The 24,447-nt window shown below is 45.5% G+C and overlaps 1 protein-coding gene across 18 annotated transcripts in view; it reads left to right on the top strand.

The window, feature by feature from the left end:
• Window positions 1-24,447, top strand: part of LOC138497200 (poly(rC)-binding protein 3-like) — a 3,473,032-nt gene that overhangs the window by 3,397,451 nt on the left and 51,134 nt on the right. For 17 of the 18 annotated variants that reach the window (XM_069620517.1, XM_069620516.1, XM_069620508.1 and 14 more), the window contains one exon: window positions 2,713-2,765. The exons of the other annotated variant lie outside the window; for it this stretch is intronic. In XM_069620517.1, the coding sequence (XP_069476618.1) occupies window positions 2,713-2,765 (53 nt within the window). The remainder of the gene's footprint in view (window positions 1-2,712; window positions 2,766-24,447) is intronic. 18 annotated transcript variants of the gene reach the window in all.

Here is a 24,447-nt window from a genome sequence, read left to right as displayed (position 1 = left end):
ACCGCTGTTTGGCTGTAGAATGTTAACAAATGCCGGTTTGGACTGTAACTGGTTGTGCTGATCAATCCTCTTGGCCTCTAATAAAAGAGGAAAGAAAATGTGAGCAAATTAAGCTTCAGACTATTTTCTAATCCCAATTAAATTGCAACTGAACGTTTAGTGAATTACAAACACCTGTGAATATGATCGGTATTGGGTACAAGCTTTGTGCTGCGGGTAATAACATTTTATCACATACATCTGCCAACACGCTATTACACTGAAAGGTTTATCGCAGTCGTGTGCGAGTACGCATTTAATATTGACCAGGAAGCAAGTGCAAATCCTACATGGCAGTACCCCCTTTCAATTTCCAGATGGAATTAACTGGGGCATTCAAGCATCTGGTTTCAGGCTGATGTCAGCTTCATTTTTTTCAGTATAGGGTGAAGGGGACTTCTATAGATATCCTCCTTGGACTGCCAAATTATTGCCAACTACTGGCAAATTGCTAACTTGCACCATGAACCAAAACTAGGAAGCCAGTACTCTTGCTTCTGGGCAAGGTCCAAACAGTTTTGGTCAAGTCCTGAGTACGGGCGTGGTCATGGCAAGTATCTGGGACGATGCTATAGAACATCAGATGAGGGATATTACCCCTCACTGACAGTGCCTTCCCCCTCAGTGGCTGCCAATACTGTGCCCATTACATGGTGGTGAAAAGATTACACAGTTAAAAGGGTGAGGAAATCCCCCGTCAAGTGGTTTCACTCCATTGTGCACTGCGGGGCAGAGAGCGTAAAAATGGGTATCGCTTGCTTCATCCTAGTTCGATTTTTCCTTGCCTCCCATCATCTCATTTGTATATCCTACATAGGCAGATTTATTATATGGGACATCTTGGCAGGTGAGCTTGCAGCATCCCTTACACGCTCATAAAACAAAGGTGTCCAGCGCAAACTATTGCAGACTAGTGATGAATAGGTTGAAAGAAGTTTGATTGAGGAGCAGAAATGTGCCGTGCTTTCTGATGATTCTGGGCCCTAAATCCAAGCTGAAGTCTATGGTCCCCATTATGATGTTGTCGTGTGAGAAAAAGTGGGAGCACAATGGTTTTACTTCTGGTACTGCCACTTCAACTGCACTGCCAAACAATGTGGCTGGTGGTGAGGTGGAGGGGACAGCTCTCTGCTCCACTCTACCTCCAAGTAATTGCCGTGGGCGGAATTAGCACCCATTGCAAATCCCCCAAATCACTAGTGGGGTCTTATGGACATTGAGAATAGGGACTAACTCCACTGTACCACAACTTGTAATCTGGCAAATGACACCAGGTTGTGAGAAGCAGTAGTGGTAACCTGAGTTCAGTGAAAATATTTCCAACTAATACCACCAAGCTTGTAATGTGCCCACATTTCTTCCAAAACCATCCTACTCCACTAACCCTTTGCCAGCCAATCAGAACACAGAGCGTGTAAGGAAGAAAGAGCTCCAATAGCTGATAACTGTCTGCACAGTGACCGTTCAGGCCTTCCTCAGAAATCAGAGTTCCAAATGTAAGGTCCAGGTCCTGAAATACATTCTGCTCACTGGGGTTGAATGAAGAACCTTGAACTCCCGAATTTGCACGTACACACCATCATCCAAACTGAAGCTTATGCCATGCCTGTCCAAGGCTTTGGTGAATTATTAAAAAAATAACATTAAACCTATTAAAAAACAAATGTGGCACACTTCTTCTAAAGCGATAACAGATGGTCGTGTGGCCTAAAGGCAAACACGTGTTTTCGTCATGCATGCATCTTGCACACTTGCTCAAGATTGGGTTGTGGAGTTGAAATGCTGCACACGCACATGTACCATGCATCAGCCTATGACTTATCGGTGTGAGCAGTGTATGTGATAAAATATTGAGACACTTGTCCAGTGCCCTTTTCCTTGCGTTATGCTTTCCTTGATTTCTGCTTTATTTTCTATTGTCTTGGACTCGGATCCTGTGTCCTTTCCTCCTCAAATGTTGGATGTCTCTGTAACTTTACTCTCTAAATGCACACTAATTGCCTTGTTATCCTATGCCTTTTCCTTCTCTCCTGCCATATTCTTCGAAACGTATGCAACTTACAGTATTTTGTGCCCTCTACAAGTAAACCTTCCCTTTTCCCAAGATTTCTTAAACACCACTAATCCCCACGTATAATTTAAATAGTTTCCCCAAGTTTTTCCTGCCCTGCTCCTCCTGCCATACCCACCTTTATTTCTCTTTACCACATTTAATATTTGCCTTTTTGGTTTCCTCAAATTTCCATTCTCTCTCCTCCTCTTGTATTATATGGCTGCCAGCATACAGAAGGGTCAAAGCCCAGCACCATTTTGGTCACATGGCGATTAGGTCATCTGGAGATTGTCTGCAGTCAGAGCAATCTGATTCATGTGCAACCTCTTCCGAGGACCAGAGGATCAAGTCTAACATTTGGTATCGGTCTTGGTTGAGGGCTAAAGGTGCAACACAGAACAAGGCACAATCAAGTCAACCCTGTTTAGACTTCTGCGTCCCTTTTTCGCCCCTCCCCCATTTGCTGTAAGTTCTGTACTTCTCTTTGCTGCTGTCTTTGTTCTTGGCATAGTTTTGCTTTTCTTAAATGTTGTTCATTGTATCTCCACTCCCCTCCCCCTTGTCCCTCCTTCCACACCCTGTTCATAATTTGCCCTCCCTCCCTTTTTTCCTGCCTGCAGGACTAGATGCCAGCACTCCGACCAGCTCCCATGAAATTACGATTCCAAATGATGTAAGTTGTCGCACTCCCAGTGATCTGATACGCCGCTGCATGTAGTTTTGCATTTGCAACCCTCTGTTGAACGGTTTTGCACATTATATGACATGTGAAAATGGTGTACCCTATACAATATGTGCTGTACAATACCAGTGTGAGCAGGACTCGAGTTTGACCTATTTGAAGTCATGAAAGCAACTATAAAACAGTGTAATTAAAAGCAATTATAAAAGAGTGTCATTAAATGCAACTTCCCATTACAAGCAGAAATCGAATGCCTGATGGCAGAAAATTAATCTCAAAACGGGCGTCGACACGTCAAGGATCTGGAGCCCCTGAACATGTAACATAGGAATAGTGTGACAAGAACACCTCTGTGACGCCCCATTTAGAATCCGAAAAAACAATATGTAATAGTCTAAACCAACCATTAGATGGCGGTCTAAGCAAAGCATGTGATTCTAAGCAGCTACAAGCCACAGAAGGATGACTACTGGGCAAAAAATGTTTTCCCTTCATAAATAGCTTTAAAAAATTACATCTGAAAGCATTACGGGATCCCTCTTTGTGAGATACCAACAGATAGCTAGATCAGTGGATAAAATAGAGGGACAAATGCATTGATAGCTGCCTTGCAGCTTTTGCAACATGCTTTCACACTAAAAGTTATGTTATATTGCAAGACTTTTATACTGGGCCAAAGTCAATACTGTTGTGTTCTTAGAGTGCTTGGCTTATCTGGAGGTTGGTTTTTTGTGCCCATGCTGGGTTATACAGATCTTAGTCTGTGGAGGAAGACGAGAAGAGGATCGGAAAGCAGGTGAAATGCCACAGATCTAGGGATGGGGGATGTAGAAAGGTAAAAGGAATGTTTTATGATAGCTTGTGTGTGTGTCGATTGATTAAGGTGGACCGCACATTGGTATTGCAGAAAAGAATGGTATCTTCTAAGAATGTTTGGCATCAAACAGATTGCCTGTGTGAAGCAGTTTAGTGAAGCATTAGGTAGTTAATAGCAAACAGTGTTTGGCAGCTTTGTGATTGGCTTCAGATGTGCTCCTGTCACCTAGTGGTGGCTTTGTGACCCAGGATGACCTTTACATTTTTCCACAAGCCCAACTCCAGATCACACATTGGGGACTGCCAAACTAGGAGGACAGATCGGCCCACTCTAGAAGAGACTGTGTGAAATGTGAAGGCTAGTCTACTATGGATCTGTGGACACCTTCTAGGTTATGTTGCAAGTCTAGCATCCACTATGTCTACAATACATAAATACAACTAGATAAAGTACCACCTGGTGAAGAAAGAGCTAGAGAAAGAGCTCTATAAGGATTTTCTACAATAGATGAGAAACATTCACAAGCCAGAGTGGATTCAAAAGTGGAACAAGCAATTATTAAACACTTTCATTCTGCTGTTCCTCCTACTCACCCTCCACCTGTTCCAGGTGCTGCATGCTAATGTGTGCATAGCATGTGAATCTAAGCAGATTCACAAGCTCCAGAAGACAAATAATACTTACCTAGTTATTGTCTTTCTGTAGCTTGTATCTGCTTAGACTCACATGTTCCCACTCTACCTTCCCGCAAGGGAGAAGTGGGACAGAGGGTACAAAAACACTTGCTCATTTGCAGTACAAATAACATACTCAGGACAGGAAAAACAAACAATCTGAGGACATAAGCACGTGAAGGATTGTGGGTGATACTGATACACCAGATGGCACCAGCATAGCATGGGACTCTCAGCAGATACAAGCTAAGGAACTACAACTACAATTTGTGGGGAAGTCGTATTTCTCATATTTGTCAAATAGCACCTGCACGGCTAGGAATCTAAATGCATAGGCTCAGGAAACATCATACTGTAACATGCCCCACTAGTATTTTTAGGGCAGAGACACACAGCAGGGTAGCCTTTTTTTTTAAATCCCTGTTGTATGTCCCAACAATAAGACTGTAAGCGACACAAATACCTTTGTAAGACCGTAAATGGGGAGTATGGTTGAGGGCTTAGTGTTGGTCTCTTCTACCGCCTTTTGTTGGAAAGTAGGAAACCCATCACAATATGAGCTTATTACCTAATTATAAAAGAATGTCTACTCTACTAACAAATGGAGATCAGACAATGTATGATGATTTATTTGGACCTGGGTTGATTACTAGTGAAGGCAAGAGTAGCATAATGCACTGCCAAGATAAAAATCAATAAAGAATACATTAAGATATTTTAGGAAGAGATGCCATATTCACATTTACACAATTGGATTTAAATTACAACAGCATAATCGATATCCTTAAGAAGACCTGGTTCCATCAACATCTCCTTATCTGTCTGATGAGCAGAAGACACTATGCTAAAGAGATACCCCTTGCAGAGTAGGGATGCATGTGCCAGAATGTGCAGCATTAGCTTTCCAAACTGAGATGTTTGATAACTGGAAACAACCATTCATATATTTTTGGAGCGCTCAATTTTACTGCATACGTTAGGAAGAGCGTTTAAACAGAATAAATAACAGCACAATGTAGCTTAATGTTTTGAAAGTAAGTTTAACACAAATGCATTTTTATAAAAAAAATACTTAAGCTTACAACTGTCAGTGTGTCTTGTCATATCTATTCAGATGACCTAGGAATTTGCAATATGTACTTACTATTTTTTGAAGCATCGGAAAGCCAATTTGGTGGTATCCAATTTAATGTTCTTTCCGGTGTGTTTGTGCAGCATTTTCATTTTAAAAAATGTATTACTTTTTCAGTCTGTAAGTAAAAAAAACACTTTCTGTGCAGAGGGCTACACATTGAAACATGCTTATGTTATACTAATCATGAGTAGTGTTTACCAGCAAGTCCCATTCCATTCATATGTTTAAGATTAAAATGAATCGCCATTGACTTTAATGGAATTATTCTCTATAAACATCCGACTTCCTCCTCCTTGGAGACGCAAAATGGGGGCATGCACACTATTCCCTACATTCCGCCCCACATAAAAAAAAACTCATGCATGTCTGCTGTTGTACCTTTCCTTTTAGACCCACAATAAACCCAAATATGCATACATGGGGTTCTGCCTCTGCAGATTGCTCATGTCTTCCAGTCGTGGTTACAGTCTTTGTATTCCCACTTCGGATGCAGGAGTACAACTCCCAGAATGCATCAAAAAAACAAGGAATGGGATGGTTTACTTACGTATGGAATGTACAAGAATATGTATATATTTCTGAGGCTTGTGGAATCTGCTTAGATCACATGCTGTGCATAGGCCGACATCTAGTGGAAGCTGCGGAGTATTACAGTTGTTTTTCGAAACTCGAAAATGGGCGTCGACACAGGGCGTGCCAGTAATACTATCCCTAGTGTGACGTCCACTGTACCCAAGATCCTTCACGCGTCTAGGATCCTCAGATTGTTTTTTTCCACCAGACTGGTCGGAAGCATTTTGCGGAGTCCCCTGGCCTTAGCCATACTTTTGCTACAATATAAAATAATAATCTATTGACATCCTTCCCCACCCCAACGTCGAACTTCAACACCCGACGCCGGCTGGAGAAGAAATCGACCGTCGGCTGCTGCACGACGGATTTGGGCCTCGGAAGGCCGCTGGCCTCAGCCCGGGCCTGGTAGGCCGCTGGCCTCGGCCCTGCAAGTAGGGAGAGTGGGGGGTGGTACATACTCTACACTCTTGGTATATAGGTACACCTTATACATTTCCTACACTTAACAGCCCTCTGCCTCAAGGTGCCTATGGAGGGTACCCCTTTTCAATTCTGCCCCAAGTGCAATCGCAAATACCCTTGGGTCGACAGGCACGCCACGTGCAATCTCTGCTTGCCGAGGGACCACCCCGAAGCGAACTGCAGAGCGTGTAGTAGGTTTAAACCTAAGACACTTAAGGACCGTTCGACGAAGCGTTGGGCCCTCCACGCCAGGCAGGCGGCCATGGCGGAGGGCGCCTTCAGCGATGGCAGCGACGCCGTACTTTCGGACGGCGAGGGCATTACGGCGTCGAAAGACAGCCGAGCGCAGGTCCCCGACCTCGGAAGGTCGTCCGGCAGGGCGGCTATGGGGAAGACCCCCGGCGACACAAGCGCTTCACATACTACACACACTAAACACACTAAGTCCAACTGAGACTCGACGACGTTGAGTTCTGGGAAAGAGGCACAGACAGAACGGTCCAATTCGGTGTCCTCTGGGCGCTCTCGATCAAGATCGCCGCATGACTCCAGGCAATCATCCACTCTTGCCAAGAGTGCCTCGCTCCCTAGGCTAACAGAAGTTCGATCGTCGGAAGACGAAGACGACTTCCACCCCCAGCCCGCGCTCCAGGAGTCGGAGCCCGCAATTAAAGCCAGCGAGCCCCCACGCTCGAAGGACAGGGACAGCTCTCCCAATCCTCGACGCCAGGCGTCGAAAAACTCCGGAGCCACTAAGGGACAGGGAAAACATTTTTCTATGCACGGAGAGGGGGGAAAACAGCAGAAGAAACTACCTGTACATTCTTCCACACCTGGGAAACACTTCACCCCCCCTAAACAGACAGAAAAACCCAGGTCTGCTGATAGGTCCACAACCAGCAAAGCTACTCAAGGTAAATCCCATAGACTTGCTGAGAGAGTCATTCCCAGTTCCAAAAAATGGTCCAGTGAAGACATAGATAGAGTCATGTCAAGAATGTCTTCTTTAGCTGATTTTTATGATAAAAATCCAGAACATTTCCTCTCGTATGATCCACAAGGGGCCACACCCTCAGGCTCTACTGATCCTATCCCCCCGAGTAAGAAGGCCCGGTTTGAGACTCCGATGAGGTCTGAACCCTTCGAGGTGCAACCCTACGCAACTCCATACTCACAGTATCAAGGAGAGGCTTCCTTTTGTGAAGACCAAGAATTTGGTATAATACAAGAGCAAACCAGGACGGGCTTCTATGGGGACGATGAGGACCAGGAAGAAGAAGAGGATGACCCGGAAACATACAGAGTAGATTCCCCGGTAGAGAACGAAGCCCCGGTTACCAACTCCCCGGTCGATAACCAACCCCTCCTAAATGAGGTTCTCGCTCGCGCAGCAGGACATTTCCACATTGACACCCACGGTGTACAGGAGGAAAGGGACTTCGCGGAAGAGTTAGTTGGAGAAAGGAGGCCTGTTGCCCAGACCAACCCTATCCTTAAATACATTCAGCGGAGAATAGATCCGTCCCTGGTGAACCCAAACCTCACCAGAGCAGCCAATCCCAGGGTTGAAAAACTTTTCAGGGCAGCACAGTCTGACCCTCTTTATATAAGAGGACATCTGAAGCCAGACTCCCTAGTTGTCACCAACAACTCCCTAGTTGTCGAAGACAAGGGTGTCCCAGCCCTCTTACGAGTGTAAGAGGGCTGGGACACCCTTGTCTTCGTCAGAAGCTCCTCCCAACAAGGAGAGCAAAAAACTATATGGTTTCGGCAGGAAGTTAGCCTCAACGTTCGCCTATCAAGCAAGGATTGCTAACTCCACCACCCTGTTGGCCAGCTACAACTGCCATCAGTGGGAAGAAGTCGCGGCTCTCATAGCCTCTGCTCCTGAACCGTTAAAGGGCCAATTAGCTCGGATTTCCGCAGAGTGTAGAGCCGTGTCTGGTTGCATTTTGAAAGCAACCTTCGACGCCGCGGACAACGCAGGCAGATTGATAGCAGAAGGTACTGTTATCAAGAGACATGCATGGTTACGGCAGTCTGGTTTTAAGGCAGAAACACAGGCATCATTGTTGGACAAACCGGTGGAAGCCGATCTGTTGTTTGGTAAGGCGGTCGAAGACGCACTGAAAAATGCCAAGGACGAATACGAGACACTCAAGTCCCTTGGCCAGTTAACCAATAAACCCCCTAACCAGAGAGGGAATAGTAATTTTCATCGCCCACGCGGCCAAAATTCCCAGAGAGGATCTAACTATTCCCAGGGGCAGGGTACACAGTGGAACAACAACCAACAGTCTACCCAGGGTTACGGCAGAGGTAATAGGAGAGGTTGTGGTAAAGGCAGAGGCAGCCCCAGCAAAGGAGGCGGCACGCCTCCACCAAAGCAGTGACGCTCAGTTCAGGGTCCCTTCTCACGCAACCCCAGTTGGGGGACGCATTTCAAACTTCACCCAGGCTTGGGAAGGGATCACATCAGACAGATGGGTGCTGTCAACAGTATCCAGAGGATATTGTATAGAGCTACTGCAGCGTCCCCGGAACCATCCTCCACGACAAAGAGTACACTCCTTAGAACATTAGAAGATTCTCCTCGAGGAGATCGCCATTCTTCTACAAAAGGACGCGATAGAACTCGTCCCGGGACACCAGGTAAACAAGGGTATTTATTCAACTTACTTCCTTGTGCCAAAGAATGACTTGACAATGCGCCCAGTATTGGACTTACGGCCTGCCAACAAGTATGTCAAGCCCCAAAAATTTCGTATGACCACGCTACAAGAGGTAATCCCCCTCCTACAAAAGGGGGATTACATGGCAACCTTGGATATGAAAGATGCTTATTTTCATATTTCCATGTTCCCAGCGCACAGAAAGTACTTGCGCTTCAAGGTGGACAGTCGCCACTACCAATTCAAGGTACTACCCTTTGGGATAGCTTCAGCACAAGGGTATTCACCAAGGTACTGGCGGTGGCGTCTGCACACCTACGCAGGGAGGCAATCCCAGTGTACCCTTATCTGGACGACTGGCTCATAACGGGGGAAACCCCAGGAATTTGCAGGACAAACATTCAAAGGACTATCGACCTCCTACACGAATTAGGCTTCTCAATCAACGAGAAGAAGTCAAGCCTGGTGCCAAGCACCGCAAAACAATTCCTAGGAGCAATCCTGGATACCCAGGAGGGGTTGACCTTTCCTTCAGAAGAAAGAATTCGGAATATACTACTGCAAATTCCGCATTATCAGTCCGGTCAACAAATAACGGTACGCAAAGCAATGCGTTTACTGGGCATGATGGCGTCATGCATTTACCTGGTCCCTCACGCTCGCCTGCGCATGCGTCCCATGCAGGAATGGTTGACGAAACAGTGGTCTCAGGCAACTGGTCAGTGGGACGATCTAGTGGTCATTTCACCAACACTGGTACAAAGCCTTCACTGGTGGACAAGAGAGAATCTCGCACAGGGGAAACCCTTTTACGATCCCGAAGTACAGGCAGTAGTCACTACAGATGCATGTCTTATGGGGTGGGGAGCTCACCATCTCCACCACACAGCTCAGGGTCTCTGGTCTCACTCAGTGGCCAAGAACCACATCAACCTGCTAGAGCTTCTGGCAGTATTCAGAGCGCTTCAGGCGTTTGAGCCTCATCTACTAAACCTGTCAGTGCAAATCCGGACGGACAGCACTACAGCCATGTTCTACCTGAACAAGCAAGGAGGCACTCGCTCGCCAAATCTGTCCAAGCTTGCCCAGAAAATCTGGATATGGGCACTCAGACGGAACATCTTCCTGTCATCACAACATGTTCCAGGGGAGCTCAATTCCCTAGCGGATGCTCTGAGCAGAGACTCCTTCCCAGAGGAACACGAATGGGTTCTTCACAGAGAGGTCGGAGAAGATCTCTTCTCTCAGTGGGGTTTCCCCACTATAGACTTATTCGCCACAAGCGAAAACAGACAATGCCCAGGATTTGCATCCAGGTTCCCCCAACCAGACTCCCAGGGGAACGCCCTGTGGATGAACTGGTCAGGGATGTTTGCGTATGCTTTTCCACCAACTCCTCTCATCAGGAAAGTGGTGAACAAGATGAACAGGGAATCGATGACGCTCGTCCTAGTTGCTCCCATGTGGGCAAGACAACCGTGGTTCCCACACCTACGGAGGATGGCGGTGTGCGAGCCCATCAAACTTCCAGCCTGGTACAACCTACTGTCCCAGCACCAAGGTCAAACAGTGCACCAGCAACCCAACTCAATGAACCTGGCAGCATGGCTCCTGAGGTCATAGAGTTTGGACACCTCAATTTGCCACAGAGGTGTATATCTAGGAAATCAAACACAAGGCACTGTTACTTTGACAAGTGGAAGAGGTTCGTTATCTGGTGCCAGAGTAGACAAATCAACCCAGTTGATTGCACTCCTTCCACTATTGTTACATACATGTTCCACCTGCTAGATGCAGGATTGGTTTTTAACTCACTGAAAGTACACCTGGCAGCCCTCTCGGCTTACACCACTTCCCATAGCAAGGTTTCGTGGTGGAAAGTACCAGTAGTTAAAGCCTTCATGGAAGGAGTAAAGAGACTTCACCCTCCTATTTCAAACCCACCACCAGGGTGGGACCTTAATGTGGTGCTAGCCAAACACATTGGCCCCCCTTTCAAACCCATGCATCAAAGCAAAACACCTACCTTATAAAACGGCCTTCTTAGTAGCTATTACTTCTATAAGAAGGGTCAGTGAAATTCAGGCTCTGTCAGTGCAGGATCCCTTCTTTACTATCCATAAAGACAAACTGGTTTTACGCACACACCCTAGGTTCTCACCTAAATTTATATCAAAATTCCATGTAAACCAGTCCATCGAGCTTCCGGCTTTCTTCCAGAACCCGCAAAGCTCGGCTGAGGTGAAACTACACACCCTAGATGTGCGTAGGGCGGTCCTCTACTATGTAAATAAAACAAGCCCGCTAAGGAAAACAGATCAACTGTTTGTCTCCGTAGCTACAGGCAGAGATGGGGATTGCGTCTCTAAAGGTGCCATCTCGAAGTGGATTATTAACTGTATCCAGCTGTGTTACTCACTCTCTGAAAAGACTCTGCCTTTTACGCCAAGGGCCCACTCTACTAGAGGCATTGGGGCACTCTGGCTTTCATTGCAAATGTACCCCTTGACACCATTTGCAAAGCAGCTACTTGGAGCTCTATTCACACTTTAACTCAGCTTTACTGCATTGACACCCATTCCAAGGCAGATACACAAGTGGGACAAGCGGTTCTAAGACACTTATTTGCTCATGACCCTTCTCACATCCCACCTCCTTCTTCTGGTACTGCTTGCTAATCTATGCACAGCATGTGATCTAAGCAGATTCTACAAGCCTCAGAAGGGATACATTACTCACCGTAATCGTATTTCTGATGCTTGTATCTGCTTAGATTCACATGCGACCCACCCTTCCTCCCCTCCGAGAGAAGGTGCATGATTGCTTGTAGTCTTACCTTTCTGTCTATCTGCTTGGATTATCTGTACTCACGCTACTCCTCATGCTACCTCATGTCAGAAAAAATACAATCTGAGGATCCTAGATGCGTGAGGGATCTTGGGTACAGTGGACGTCACACTAGGGATAGTATTACTGGCACGCCCTGTGTCGACGCCCATTTTCGAGTTTCGAAAAACAACTGTAATACTCCGCAGCTTCCACTAGATGTCGGCCTATGCACAGCATGTGAATCTAAGCAGATACAAGCATCAGAAATACGATTACGGTGAGTAATGTATCCCATATATATATATAACAGTAAAGAAAGTACAGCTGGTTTTGTTCTGCTTGAGTGACTATCCATATATAGCTTGTAACCCATGATTCAGAGCACCAATGTATATCATTTTGTATCTAGCACTTTGAAAGTACCTAGGACTGATATTAGCACTTTGTAAAAGCATGTGATCCATTGGCAACTGAAAATATAAAATAAGATGAATTGTATTAAGGATTGAATTATATGTGAAGGGAAAGTTTAGTTATTTTAGGTGTGCACGTTCTTAATGAGGAGAAAAAGAATACGAAAAACTCATAATTAAATAACAAACACAGTACATTCTTTCTTGAAAGGCGACTGTCCCATGCAGGCTGTTGCTCATTGATATCATCGGTAGCAGCCTGAAAAGCACTGTTGTCCAGAGACTCCTGCTGTGTCGCAAGGGCCTTATGATAGATAGCCTTTGCCTACCTGCTTGGGAAGTTAAATAAAAAAAAGGACAAAGCTAAAGCTGCACCTGTCAGGGAAACGACAAGTTGGCAGTGGTGAGGATGTACTGCAGTTTTCTTTTATAGTGATTGCAAAATTGATATATGATGGATATCCCATCCGTGTGACCTGTAAGAAGCTAGTCAATTAATGAAAATGAGCTATACAGGCATGAGTGTGAAATCAACTAATAGTGATTCCACAAAACACATCAAGAAAATGTTATTATTAGATCGTAATATTATATTACACACAGGGCCGCTGGGTGCTATGCAAATTAAAAAATATACACATTTAAATCAATAAAAATAAATATATATATATATTTTTCTTTTATTCTGTTTTTATGCAAACAATCTATGTATTTGATAGGTTCTTAAATGAGAAGTGTTCTGTGTGAACTATAACACAGATACATAGAAAAAATGTCAATGAGTAAATGTTGCAGAATTCACCCTTACATTTTTCTAGCCCTTAGGTTTGTGTGCGTATTATATTATTTAATTTTGCAGACCCTCACACAGTACCCGATTACTGCTTACCTGCACACATCTACAGAACAACCCAAAACAGTTCCCCTCAGAGTATCAAAAGACCCAGCAAATGGCAGCTGAGCACATTATACATCACAATAACATGATGCAGCAGCCATAAACACTTTTCATTTAATTAATTTCAACAATGAAGTGTTAAATGTGTACTGGAAAAATGAAAGAATTGTAATTATTTCTAAACATTAAAACACAAATAAATGATGAATTAGTTGTCAAGCTTTGTCATCAAGATACAGCCTTAAATCCAAACTGGGATTTTGAATTTCCCAAAACTCTCTTTGTCATAATAAAAATGAAAATGTTCTGTTCCATGTGCTTTGCTGAATATCCACTTTTTAAAAGTGTCACAGGCATTGTTGGTATTCAATTAAAGTGCACATCATCAACATAGCCTTTGTTAGCTAATGCCTCTAAAATGCTCAACAACTCTTGTTGTGAACGATTTACATATACTACCAAATACATTTATTACAAGAAAAATCTAAATATCCACACAATGTGGAAATTATGTATTCATATGTTTTATTCTACATGTTGCCATAGTGCCATCATTAATGAATTGTCACTGAGGCACAATATTGGCTAAATTTCTAAAACATGCATAGATTCATTGGCTATGCTTAAGTTTGAGCCAAATGTAATGATATGCCAATTTATTTAATATTTGCAATCTAATTGCTGAAGGGTGTAATACATTAAACAACACCTACTCCTTGATTTTTCGACAAGCAATGTTGACCTTTTAACGTAATGCACTTTAAAATCACCAGCATACACATCTTCTTTTAGGGTAAACTCGTAGAGTCCTAATGTATATTATTCTTTCCTTCTACAAAAACGTAATTTCTTTCAGAGCTATTTTGTTTAGCTCGTAAGTGCCTTTTAAACAAAATAGTTTTTTTTCAAAAGTGAAAATTATATATGATATAGCTATCTGATATATTCATGATATTAATACCACTTGATTTATACGGAAAGTTACAGTGATTTGCACAGTTCCTCCATGCTTGTGCAACTTTTCAACTAACTCAAGTTCCATATTTCAGTTCCATTCCAAATAGCAAATATGTTATCAAAAAAGTGAATCCAAGTAAAAAAATATGTGGTATGAACATATTTAAAATATGTTCCCAACTAATTCTTCCCTTTGGATTACCCATTAATCATTAATATAGAATGGAGTTAATATGTTGCCCATGCATTAGATTGCATATAAAAGCAACCATCAGTCAGACATATTATTTTTTAAAAAATTGTCATATTAGTTACCATTTCTATTTGTGCCAAGATTCCTACTGACTATAGAATGAGCCAATATCTAAGGTTCTTTACCAAACCTTGTTCACGCTTGTGAGATGTGAGCAAATCTCTTAGAACTGAATATCATGCTGTGCAGGTAGATAATTGGCTGAAACTCTAGTCCTGAAGAGCTGCTGCCACCTGAATCACCAGCTTGGTTTAGCATCAATGTGCGAAAAGGAGTGTCTGAAATGTAGACACGTGAATTCTTATGTTCGTTCTACCAAAAACGTAAGGAATAATCTGTGAGTCTATGGGTTGGAATCATAAGGTAAGCATTTTTCAGATCTAGAAGAGCCAGGAAATGTTGCTTACGTTTCCTTTCGTCTTTGCTAGAAAGAGGCTTCTCAGAAAATCCCTGGAATGAGTTGCTGCGCTTGCCACTATCTCCCATTTCGAATGGATTGTGTCCTCCCACGTATTCCTCATCTTGTGATAAATCGTTATCTCCAGCTTCGCTGCTTCGGCAAAAACTTTTCTCGACAGAGGGCGATGTGCTCGAGGTTGTGGCGTCGATTGTCCCTCGACGTACTCCGTACTCTGTCGACATCACCGATGGTATAAATAGCTCGCGCCGCACCCATTGCTTCAGTTCCGTTTTTCCGATCGCTTCGCTATCGAGAACGGCACGCTTCTATTTTCTGTGAAGAAAATGTCATCATCTTCGACACCTTCGACACCCAGAACTGGGTTTAAAAAGTGTGCAGATTGTGGATCTAAGATGTCGATCACCGATCCCCACCGGATTTGTCTCTGGTGTCTCGATTCCAGTCACCGAACCGACGACTGCGGGTCCTGCCAATTGATGACTGAAAAAGCTCTTTGTGAGAGGAGAGGTAAACTGTCGGTGGGGAGGGAGGCCTCAAAAAAGGTTTTGTCAAAAAGACATAAGAAAGCGACTGATTCTAAGGAATCGGATCGCCATAGGCACTCGAAGAGATCTCGATCTAGGAGTAGATCGAGACACCCTTCGTCGTCATTGAAAAAAAAATGAAGAGGAGACATAGATCTCCCTCATCATCTTCTTCTTCAGAGTCGACCGAAGAAATTCGTTGTCCGACTAAATCGGATTCTCCCAGTAAGTGGGAAGAATTCCGCAAAAAGATGATGGAGGTTTTCGAGAATGCGGCCTCGACCCCCTCGAAAGAACCTCAAAAAAGCCATACCCCTAAAGTCGCTCCATTGGACGACAAAGGGAAGTCCAAGGCTACTATGGCCAAGACCAGTAGCGTCGAGGAATACAAAAAACCTCGAGTCGACGTAAAACCGTTGAAGAATCTTCGAGAGTCGAGCACCTCTCCAGTGCCGGCCAAGAAACACAAGTCGTCGAAGACTTCGACAACTTCGTCGACGCCCTCGACGTCGATAATTTCGACGCCAAAGCCAAATGCGTCATTGACGCCATTATCGAAGTCATCTTCGAAAACTTCGAAGACTTCGAAGACACCCTCGAAAACTTCGAGGGATTTGCCATTTCCTTCGAAGCAGATGGAAGAGGAAGAAAGGAGATTCACTCCTTTGCCCAGATCAGACTTTTTCAAATCTATGTCAGCAATCTATGAAGAGTCTGCTTCAGAAGAAGACGAGGTTACTCCTTTGGGAGTTACTTATGGTACAAGACAAGTTCCTGAAGAACTTATTGACCAGGAATCTAGAATGAGAGACCTGAGTGATACTCTACATTCTGCCACTGGAGTTGACACATCCCCAGAATTAGAGTTCGCCAAACCTGATCCTGCAGAGCATGCAGATGCTGGGTACAGGGGTCTTATGACCAGGGTAGTTGAATATATGGGTTGGGGTAATACTTCACCCATTTTTGAACAAGATGACATGACAGATATTATCGTCAACGGACCTCAGAAAGATCCTGTTCTCCCTTTTCACAGGGCCCTTCAAAGGACTGTGGAGAAAAACTGGGAGAAACCAGAAACTATTGATGCTGCAGATAGCACTTTTCCAAGAAAATATAGACCAGCTGGAACGGATCCTGAATATTTGAATAAACATCCGACTCCAGAGAGTTTAGTCATTCAAGCAGCATCTACTTCAAAACAAACTGCTGTTCCAACTATCCCTCCAGATAGAGAGGATAAAACAATTGACGCCTGGGCACGTAAAGTTTTCACGTCAGGCAATATGGCACTTAAGTCGGAAAATGTCACCTGTACCCTAGCCAGGTTTACCCATACCCTGTGGGACTGTATTTCGGCGGCGTCTGATCATATTCCGGAAGGCGAGGAAAGGGAAGGCTTCCTGAATATAGTCAAAGACGGGAAGGAGGCAATGGGGGAATGCCTCCAGTCTGGACTGGATACTGCTGATAGTATCAGCAGATCCATGGCTGCAAGCGTTGTGCTACGCAGATTTGCGTGGTTGAGGAAGTCGGGATTTGCACCGGACGTGCAAGCTAGACTCCTCAACATGCCCTTTAATGGCTCGAAGCTCTTTGACAGAAAGGCTGAAGAAAGCCTAGAAAAACTTCTGACCTCGAAAGCGGCAGCTAAATCACTTAGCGCCTCTTTGCGCCAGCCTCTAAAACCCTATTCCGGCTCATCTTCCTGGAGGGGCTGTTCTTTTCGATACTACTCCTCTTTTGGTAGGGGAAGAGGACAGGCTTCTCAAAGGGGCAATAGAAACTTCCCTCGTGGAGCACGAGGAAGAGGTGCAAAATCAGCCTCAGGAGCGGCATCTGTAACCACAGCCACTCCTGCAGCCGCCTCCAAATCCCTCTGAGACCTTGTTACACAAAACACCAGTGGGAGGCAGGATCTCTCAACATCTAAAGGAATGGCGAGGCATTAGCTCAGATGCTTGGGCACTGGAAACAGTAGCCCAAGGTTACTGTCTCCCCTTTCTAAAAACGCCTCAGAATCATCCACCGGGAGCCAATTCTGCCAAAATTCCGGATCCACTCCTGTTGCAGGAACTTTTAACCCTGCTTGAGAAAGGTGCCATAGAACTGGTACCTGTAGCGGAGAGGAACAGGGGTTGGTACTCCCCATATTTTCTCATCCCAAAAAAGGACGGAGGACTGAGACCCATCTTGGACTTGAGAAACTTGAACAAGTTCCTCAGGAACGACAAGTTCAAGATGGTGACTCTTTCTCAGATCCTTCAGGTTCTCCAACTCCAAGATTGGTTGGTATCATTGGACCTTCAGGATGCTTACTTTCATGTGCCAATCCATACAAAGCACAGAAAGTACCTGAGGTTTGCGATTGGCAATTCTCATTATCAGTTTCGAGTTCTGCCATTCGGGTTGACCTCCGCCCCGAGGGTTTTCACCAAACTGTTGGCGGTTGTGGCAGAAAGTCTCAGGAGAGGAGGTATTCACATATATCCCTACCTGGATGACTGGTTGATCAGAGCAAGTTCTCCAGAACAAGCTCAGGAACATCTTTCGATCACCTGCCACTTCCTCCACAAATTGGGCTTCTCCCTCAATTTCAAGAAGTCCCACATGATACCAGCCCAGAAGCTCCAGTTTATCGGAGCAGTCTTGGACACTTCATCAGGAAAAGCCTCGCTTCCCGAAGTGAGAGCTCTCCACATCCAGAAGATGGTAACCAAGTTTCAGAATGCCCAACATCTACCGGCCTTCGATTTTCTCAGGTTGCTCGGCCACATGGCATCCTGCATTTTCCTAGTACCAGAGGCCAGGTTGAGAATGAGATCCCTTCAATGGGCACTCAGAACTCAGTGGTCCCAGTTCTCAGGGAATATGTCGGATCTTCTGCAAGTTCCGAGCGCAGTTGCTCAGGATCTTCTATGGTGGGCTTGCAACGACAACATTCTCAAGGGAGAGTCTTTTTGGCAACCATGGCCGGAGATAACGGTAGTGACGGATGCCTCACTCACGGGGTTGGGAGCACACACCAACGATCTGACAATCAGTGGTCGTTGGTCTCCATCGGAGTCCAAACTACACATCAACCTATTAGAGCTGAGGGCAATCAGACTAGTTCTGAAGGCCTTTCTGCCCTCTGCATAGGGAAAGAATGTCCTGATAATGACAGACAATACAGTGGCCATATACTATCTCAACAAGAGAGGAGGTGTAGGGTCACTGCCACTGTGCAGAGAGGCAATGCAGCTCTGGTTCTGGGCAATACGAGAAGGAATCTCTCTGTCAGCAATTCACCTAGCCGGAGAGAAGAACACGGCGGCAGAGCACGGTCTCTCACGAGTGGGAGTGTCATGATGCCTACCTCCAAGGAGCCAGGTCCGACGCAGCAACCCCAGAGGCAGGCATCATTTCCCCCAGGGGAGTGCCAGCGGGCCCAAGCTGGGGCCCTTTGGACGCAGTCCTGGCACCTTAGGCGCCAGGCTCATGTTGGACCTCTGTCCTGGCGCCTTAGGCGCCAGGCTCATAAAGCTAGACATGTGTTCAAGTGTTTTAATGTGCACTTACCTGATGCAGACCATGCTGCCACATCCAGGCCCTCTTGAGGCCTGAATAGAACTACTTTACCTGTGGGATTACTTTCCACCCGGGTGTGGTCGGGGAAGGATACATACCTGATCGGAGGAAGGATACACACTTGGAACTTCTTCCAAAGCTATTTAAACCACACCCGATCAGCAACTCACGCTTCGCGTTGTTCTGCTCCTCGCAGCTGGACGCTCACCGTGTCAGCTCCTGCATCTGGACCTCAGCCACGCCTGTCAGTATCCTGGGTCACCTGCAAAGGGAGACAAAAGACCTTACCTGCTAAATCAGCACCACAGAGGCATCACACCGACGATCCTGAAAAGGAAGACATCATTTTAAAAGCATTTCGCTACGATCGCTGCAGCGCTGCATTTCACTCACCTTTCCTGGACGCCACCATCTTCAGCAGCGATCATCCGGATCCACAGCCACTTCCCAGAGCCTAGAGAGAAAGACAAGAACAAGGTGAGAGAAGGAAGGGAATAGGAAAAGCTCAGTTTCCTTCTAAGTCTTACCTGTTGGGTCATTCCCATTTCATTTCGGGTCTTGCCGCTTCCAGGCATCCGGACCCCGGCCCCTATGGGGAAAAAAGACAAAGACATTGAATGAGCGAATGCAAAGACATTACCCGAGCGCTCATCCAGAACTTACCTGTCATTTACTGGAACTGCACGTTTCACTTCGGGTCCGCGCCATATCTCTGGCATTCCGAACCCCGGCCCCTAAGGGGAAAAAGACAATGAACATTATTATTAAGCTTGGACTTTTGAACTTGCAACAGAACTTTTACAGAGCCTTACCTGAATAGTCAAGCTTACCTGAACTCCCATCAATCCTCAATCCAGTGAAGTAACTGGGTTTCAACGCGCCCCTGCATCAGAAGCAGGATGGAGAGCTCATCCTTCCTGACCCTAAGGTGAGACTTCACGGGGAATCGTGGAAGGGTATCGTGGAGGGTTGGAAGAGAGTGGGAGGCTTGAGCATAACTCAGTCAGTAGGTAATACTCCCTTTTCACGCACAGGGGAATATTCCTGCGAGCCGGAGAAGCCAGAGTAGAGGGGCCCTTCCTGTCCACCTTCAGAGTCCTGTGCTTCACCATTGAAGAAGCATCAGCACTCGAAGCCAGACCTGCGCCTCCGTGGGAATCAGGTGAGCGTTACAGGGAGCTGGCTCAGGAAGTCCTTCTGGAGATCTTCGCCCTTTGGGGAACCCCTCAAGTGGATCTGTTCGCCACCGCGATCAACCGGAAGTGCGATCAGTACTGCTCAAGGGAATTTCCTCAAAGGAGCTCTGGGAGATGCATTCGTAGTGGAGTGGAAGTTTCCAGTGCTGTACACGTTTCCCCCAGTCCCCGTGATTCCTCAAGTAATCAGGAGGTTGAGAAAGTTCAGGAAAACCATTATCCTAATTGGCCCGGATTGGGCCAGGAGAACGTGGTACCCGGACCTTCTAGACATGTCCATCTGCCCTCCAATACGTCTTCCGCAAAGAGAGGATCTTCTCTCGCAAGAGGAAGGTCGGGTTCTCCATCCAGAGGTCAAGACACTCAACCTTCACGCATGGTTCCTGAGAGGTTGAGATACAAGGATTGGGATCTTCCGGATGACGTAATGGAAATCTTGCTTTCGGCCAGAAGACCAGCAACAAAGTCTTTGTACCGATGTCGCTGGAATTGGTTTAGTAACTGGTGCAAAGACAAGGATGTGGACCCTTTTCAGTGTGGCACCCCAATGGTGCTTTCCTTTCTGCTACATCTAGCTAATCTGGGGCTCCAGATAGGAACAATCAAAGGATACCTTGCTGCGCTGTCCATTTTCAAACGCTCCTCGACATATTTCAAAATACCGTTAATAATTCAATTCTTAAAGGGGCTCACTAATGTATACCCTCCAGTACCTTTTCATGTACCAACCTGGGACTTAAATTTAGTATTAAAATTCTTGACTTGCATACCTTTTGAGCCTCTGTACTCATGTCCATTGAGGCTTTTGACTCTAAAAACTGTCCTCCTTGTGGCCCTATCATCAGCCCGCAGGGTTAGCGAATTTCAGGCTCTCTCATGCAAACCACCATATACTATTTTTTATAAAGATAAGGTAGTCCTTAAAGTTAAACCTTCGTTTTTGCCAAAAGTAGTCTCGGACTTCCATTTGTCACAAAACATAGTACTACCTACTTTTTATCCTCCTCCTCATCTGGGCAAAGAAGAGGAGAGATTACACAGATTAGATCCCAAGAGGGCTCTTAGTTTTTACATCTCTAGGATGGCTAAATTGAGACAAGATGACCAACTGTTTGTGGGAAATACTGGTCAAAAATTAGGCTTATCTGTAACAAAACAGACCATTTCCAGCTGGATCATATTAGCCATAGTTGAATGCTACAGATTAGCGGGAAAAGAACCACCAGATGGGCTTCATGCCCATTCTACAAGGGGAATGGCTACTTCTGCGGCTCTAAAGAGGGGAGTCCCGGCAGCAGACATTTGTGCAGCTGCAACCTGGAAAACAATGCATACTTTTGTTAAACATTATTGTTTGGACACTGCCTCCTCTAACGAGGGTTTATTTGCCAAGGCAGTTCTGCACTCTGTCCACGAAAACTGAAATTGGTACTCCCACCTCCAAAAATTGATACTGCTATGGGAGCCTATCACAAGATGAGGAATATGTGGGAGGACACAATCCATTCGAAGAACAAGTTACTTACCAACTGTAACGTTCTTTCGACTGGATGATCCTCCCACGTATTCCTCATCGACCTTCCCATCCTACCCCACAGTACAGTTTACGTTTTCTTACACTTTCCTCTCACGAAGAATGTATCGGTCATGGGACACGCCTGGGTGTTCCTCCTATATATATTTCATCGAAAAAACAGAACTGAAGCAACGGGCGCGGCTCGAGCTATTTATACCATCGATGACGTCGACAGAGTATGGAGGATGTCGAGGGACAATCGACGCCACGACCTCGAGCACAGCGCCCTCTGCCGAGAATTTTTTTTCCGAAGCAGCGAAGCTGGAGATAACGATTTATCACAAGATGAGGAATACGTGGGAGGAACATCCAGTCGAAAGAACGTTACAGTTGGTAAGTAACTTGTTCTTCTGTGCAATATCCCTGTTCCTTTTCTCTCTTAGTTCCTCTTCTTCCAGTCAACAAAGGAGATGAGGAGGGGCTGCTTCCTGGAAAGGGATCCCATGAAGCTCCCTTTTGAGCCCATGCTCCATCTGCACATGCCATTTTCCCCAATTAGTGGGGGGTCTGGCCTCATAGGTTTCACCTGCAACAACAGTGAGCTATCTCATGGCTCCTCTCCACTAGCGCTTATGACAGCAGCCATGGGAAGAATGAGTCTTGGCTTTCATTGTAACAATACGTAGCATTATGTGCATTCTGAAAATGGGATACCTTTCACGAGAACCCAACCGAAAACCTTGCATGAGAAAACTCTTTCTGGAGGATTAAGACTTCTCACTTGTGGCATGTGTGCGCCCAACAATGTGACCACTTCCTTGGCAAAGGGGTCGCTGCAAAGCTGATCTATTCTCTTAGGGCCACGCTCTGAAGTGGTATGTTCCCCTAGTATGGAGTCCTATTCAGGATCATGTTCCTTCTAAATTATCCTGATATGCCACAATTGGTGTTCCCTAATATGCACACCACAATTAAGGCACAAACACCAACCAATTTAAGATCAGTGGCCTTCCTAGAATATTTTGAGCATTCTGCCAGGGCCCTGTTCTTTGCAGTTGACCCAAAGATCTAACACCTTGCCTGGACACACTCTCCATGATCTATGCATGCTCTTCCCGGGACCTTCTGACCTTTGGCCATAACTGTCACCATTTTAGATCCAAATCTGATGTTGAAGTTTCTGTATCATCCAGAGTTGATCTAGCCTCCTTGACCAAATGTCTGCAGAGTCTATAGTGTGTGTACTGTGCCACTTGAGGGAAAGGAGACCACTCTCCTCGAGCCTCCTGCTTTTGTACTATTGCTGCCAGTCTCCACAGGAACATGACCTGTCCTCCACTATCTTATGTAGACGACTCACCATTGTCAATATCTACACTGGATGAGGAATGTGAGATAAGAGCATCCTCTGGAACATGCTCGGAAGCCTGGGTAAGAAAACGAGCACTATCCTTTTAACTATGAATTCTGGCTAAAGACGCTCACGAGTAGACTTGTCCTCAGGAGAGCATGCTCTATCATCTCAAAATGGCCTGGGGGTAGAAGAGGTGCCTCTCTTCCACACGAGGGATCTTCACATTTGAAAGTGGTGATGTGAGGTACTTGGGGCAAGGCTGCATGCTTCCACACTCCTTCTATCCCTGGATTATTTTGCCAGGGTGGTTTAGCACCAGATAGAATTGTGCCTCAGGGCTGGAGCAGTCTTGAAATAGGAAAGTAGTACTCACTGTGTGGCAAATCCACCTAGGCATAATGAGGTTCATTAATGAGGGCCATGAAAGAGTTGATCCATCACGCTGGCTTGCTGGACCTAATCACAGTCTTTGCCCTTTGAGTACCTATCCTCTAGAGTTGAGAGCGAGGGAATCTGACACATTTTGGAGGTGAATTGGGGTTATATTCAGAGGTGTGAAACTGTGAGGAGCGGGAAAGCGGCAGTAGTTTGGCGATAATTGAATTACTGCCACTTTATCCATATCGCAAAACTCGCAATGAGGCGAATTGTCCGGATAATGGCAAGTCTCAGCACTTGATAATTATTTTGCTGCTCCCCTACTCCTGATCTCCCAAGGTTTGGCTTGGCTTCAACTCAGATGTGACTTTTCTCTCTATTCTCTGCGACAAAAACTGTTTAAAAAAAGGTTACCTACATCAGCACCTTTGAAATCAGATCAAATACTTACAAGACAAACTGAGACAAAAGTTAAGCTAGTCCAAAGAAAACAAAGAATCCAGTGATTGAATAGTTTTTCAAAATGCCAGAGGCTGAGAAAAGAATATCATCTGTGATAAATATGTGATTGTAATTTCTGAATAGTGAGCTATCAGAGCAGGGAGAGGATAAACACTGCTCTTGCTGAGCCCAAAATCAAACACCAGAAACAACTGCAGTAGGTTTGTGCTCATCGACCCAGGGTATATTAGCACCCGCGGTATAGGTGCCAACCAATCAAGTCTCAGCAGCCTGACTTTCATCCCAGCCACTGGCATCTCGCCCACGGTATCCCATCTTTTCTGCTGTATGACCGAGGAATTCCTTCGCCCACCCTCACCAGCAATCGCCTGGAATATTGAACCCCTCGCCCACCCACCAGACCAATTACCTTCCCTCTATCTGTTCACCGCCGCTCTCTGCCGCCATCCGGCCCCACAATGGAAAGAGAAAAGGCCCCTCGGTGCGAGCTCTGGATACTATTTCCAGTGACGGTCAACTTGGTTTCGTAGGTTTTTATTTTTTATTTTAGGGAAAAAACACATAACCAA

The sequence above is a fragment of the Ambystoma mexicanum genome, chromosome 5q (assembly GCF_040938575.1).
Source record: "Ambystoma mexicanum isolate Mex_15411 chromosome 5q, UKY_AmexF1_1, whole genome shotgun sequence".
Classification (NCBI taxonomy): domain Eukaryota; kingdom Metazoa; phylum Chordata; class Amphibia; order Caudata; family Ambystomatidae; genus Ambystoma; species Ambystoma mexicanum.
The sequence above is the reverse complement of the archived record's forward strand: the minus strand, read 5'-3'. Positions and strand labels throughout refer to the sequence as shown.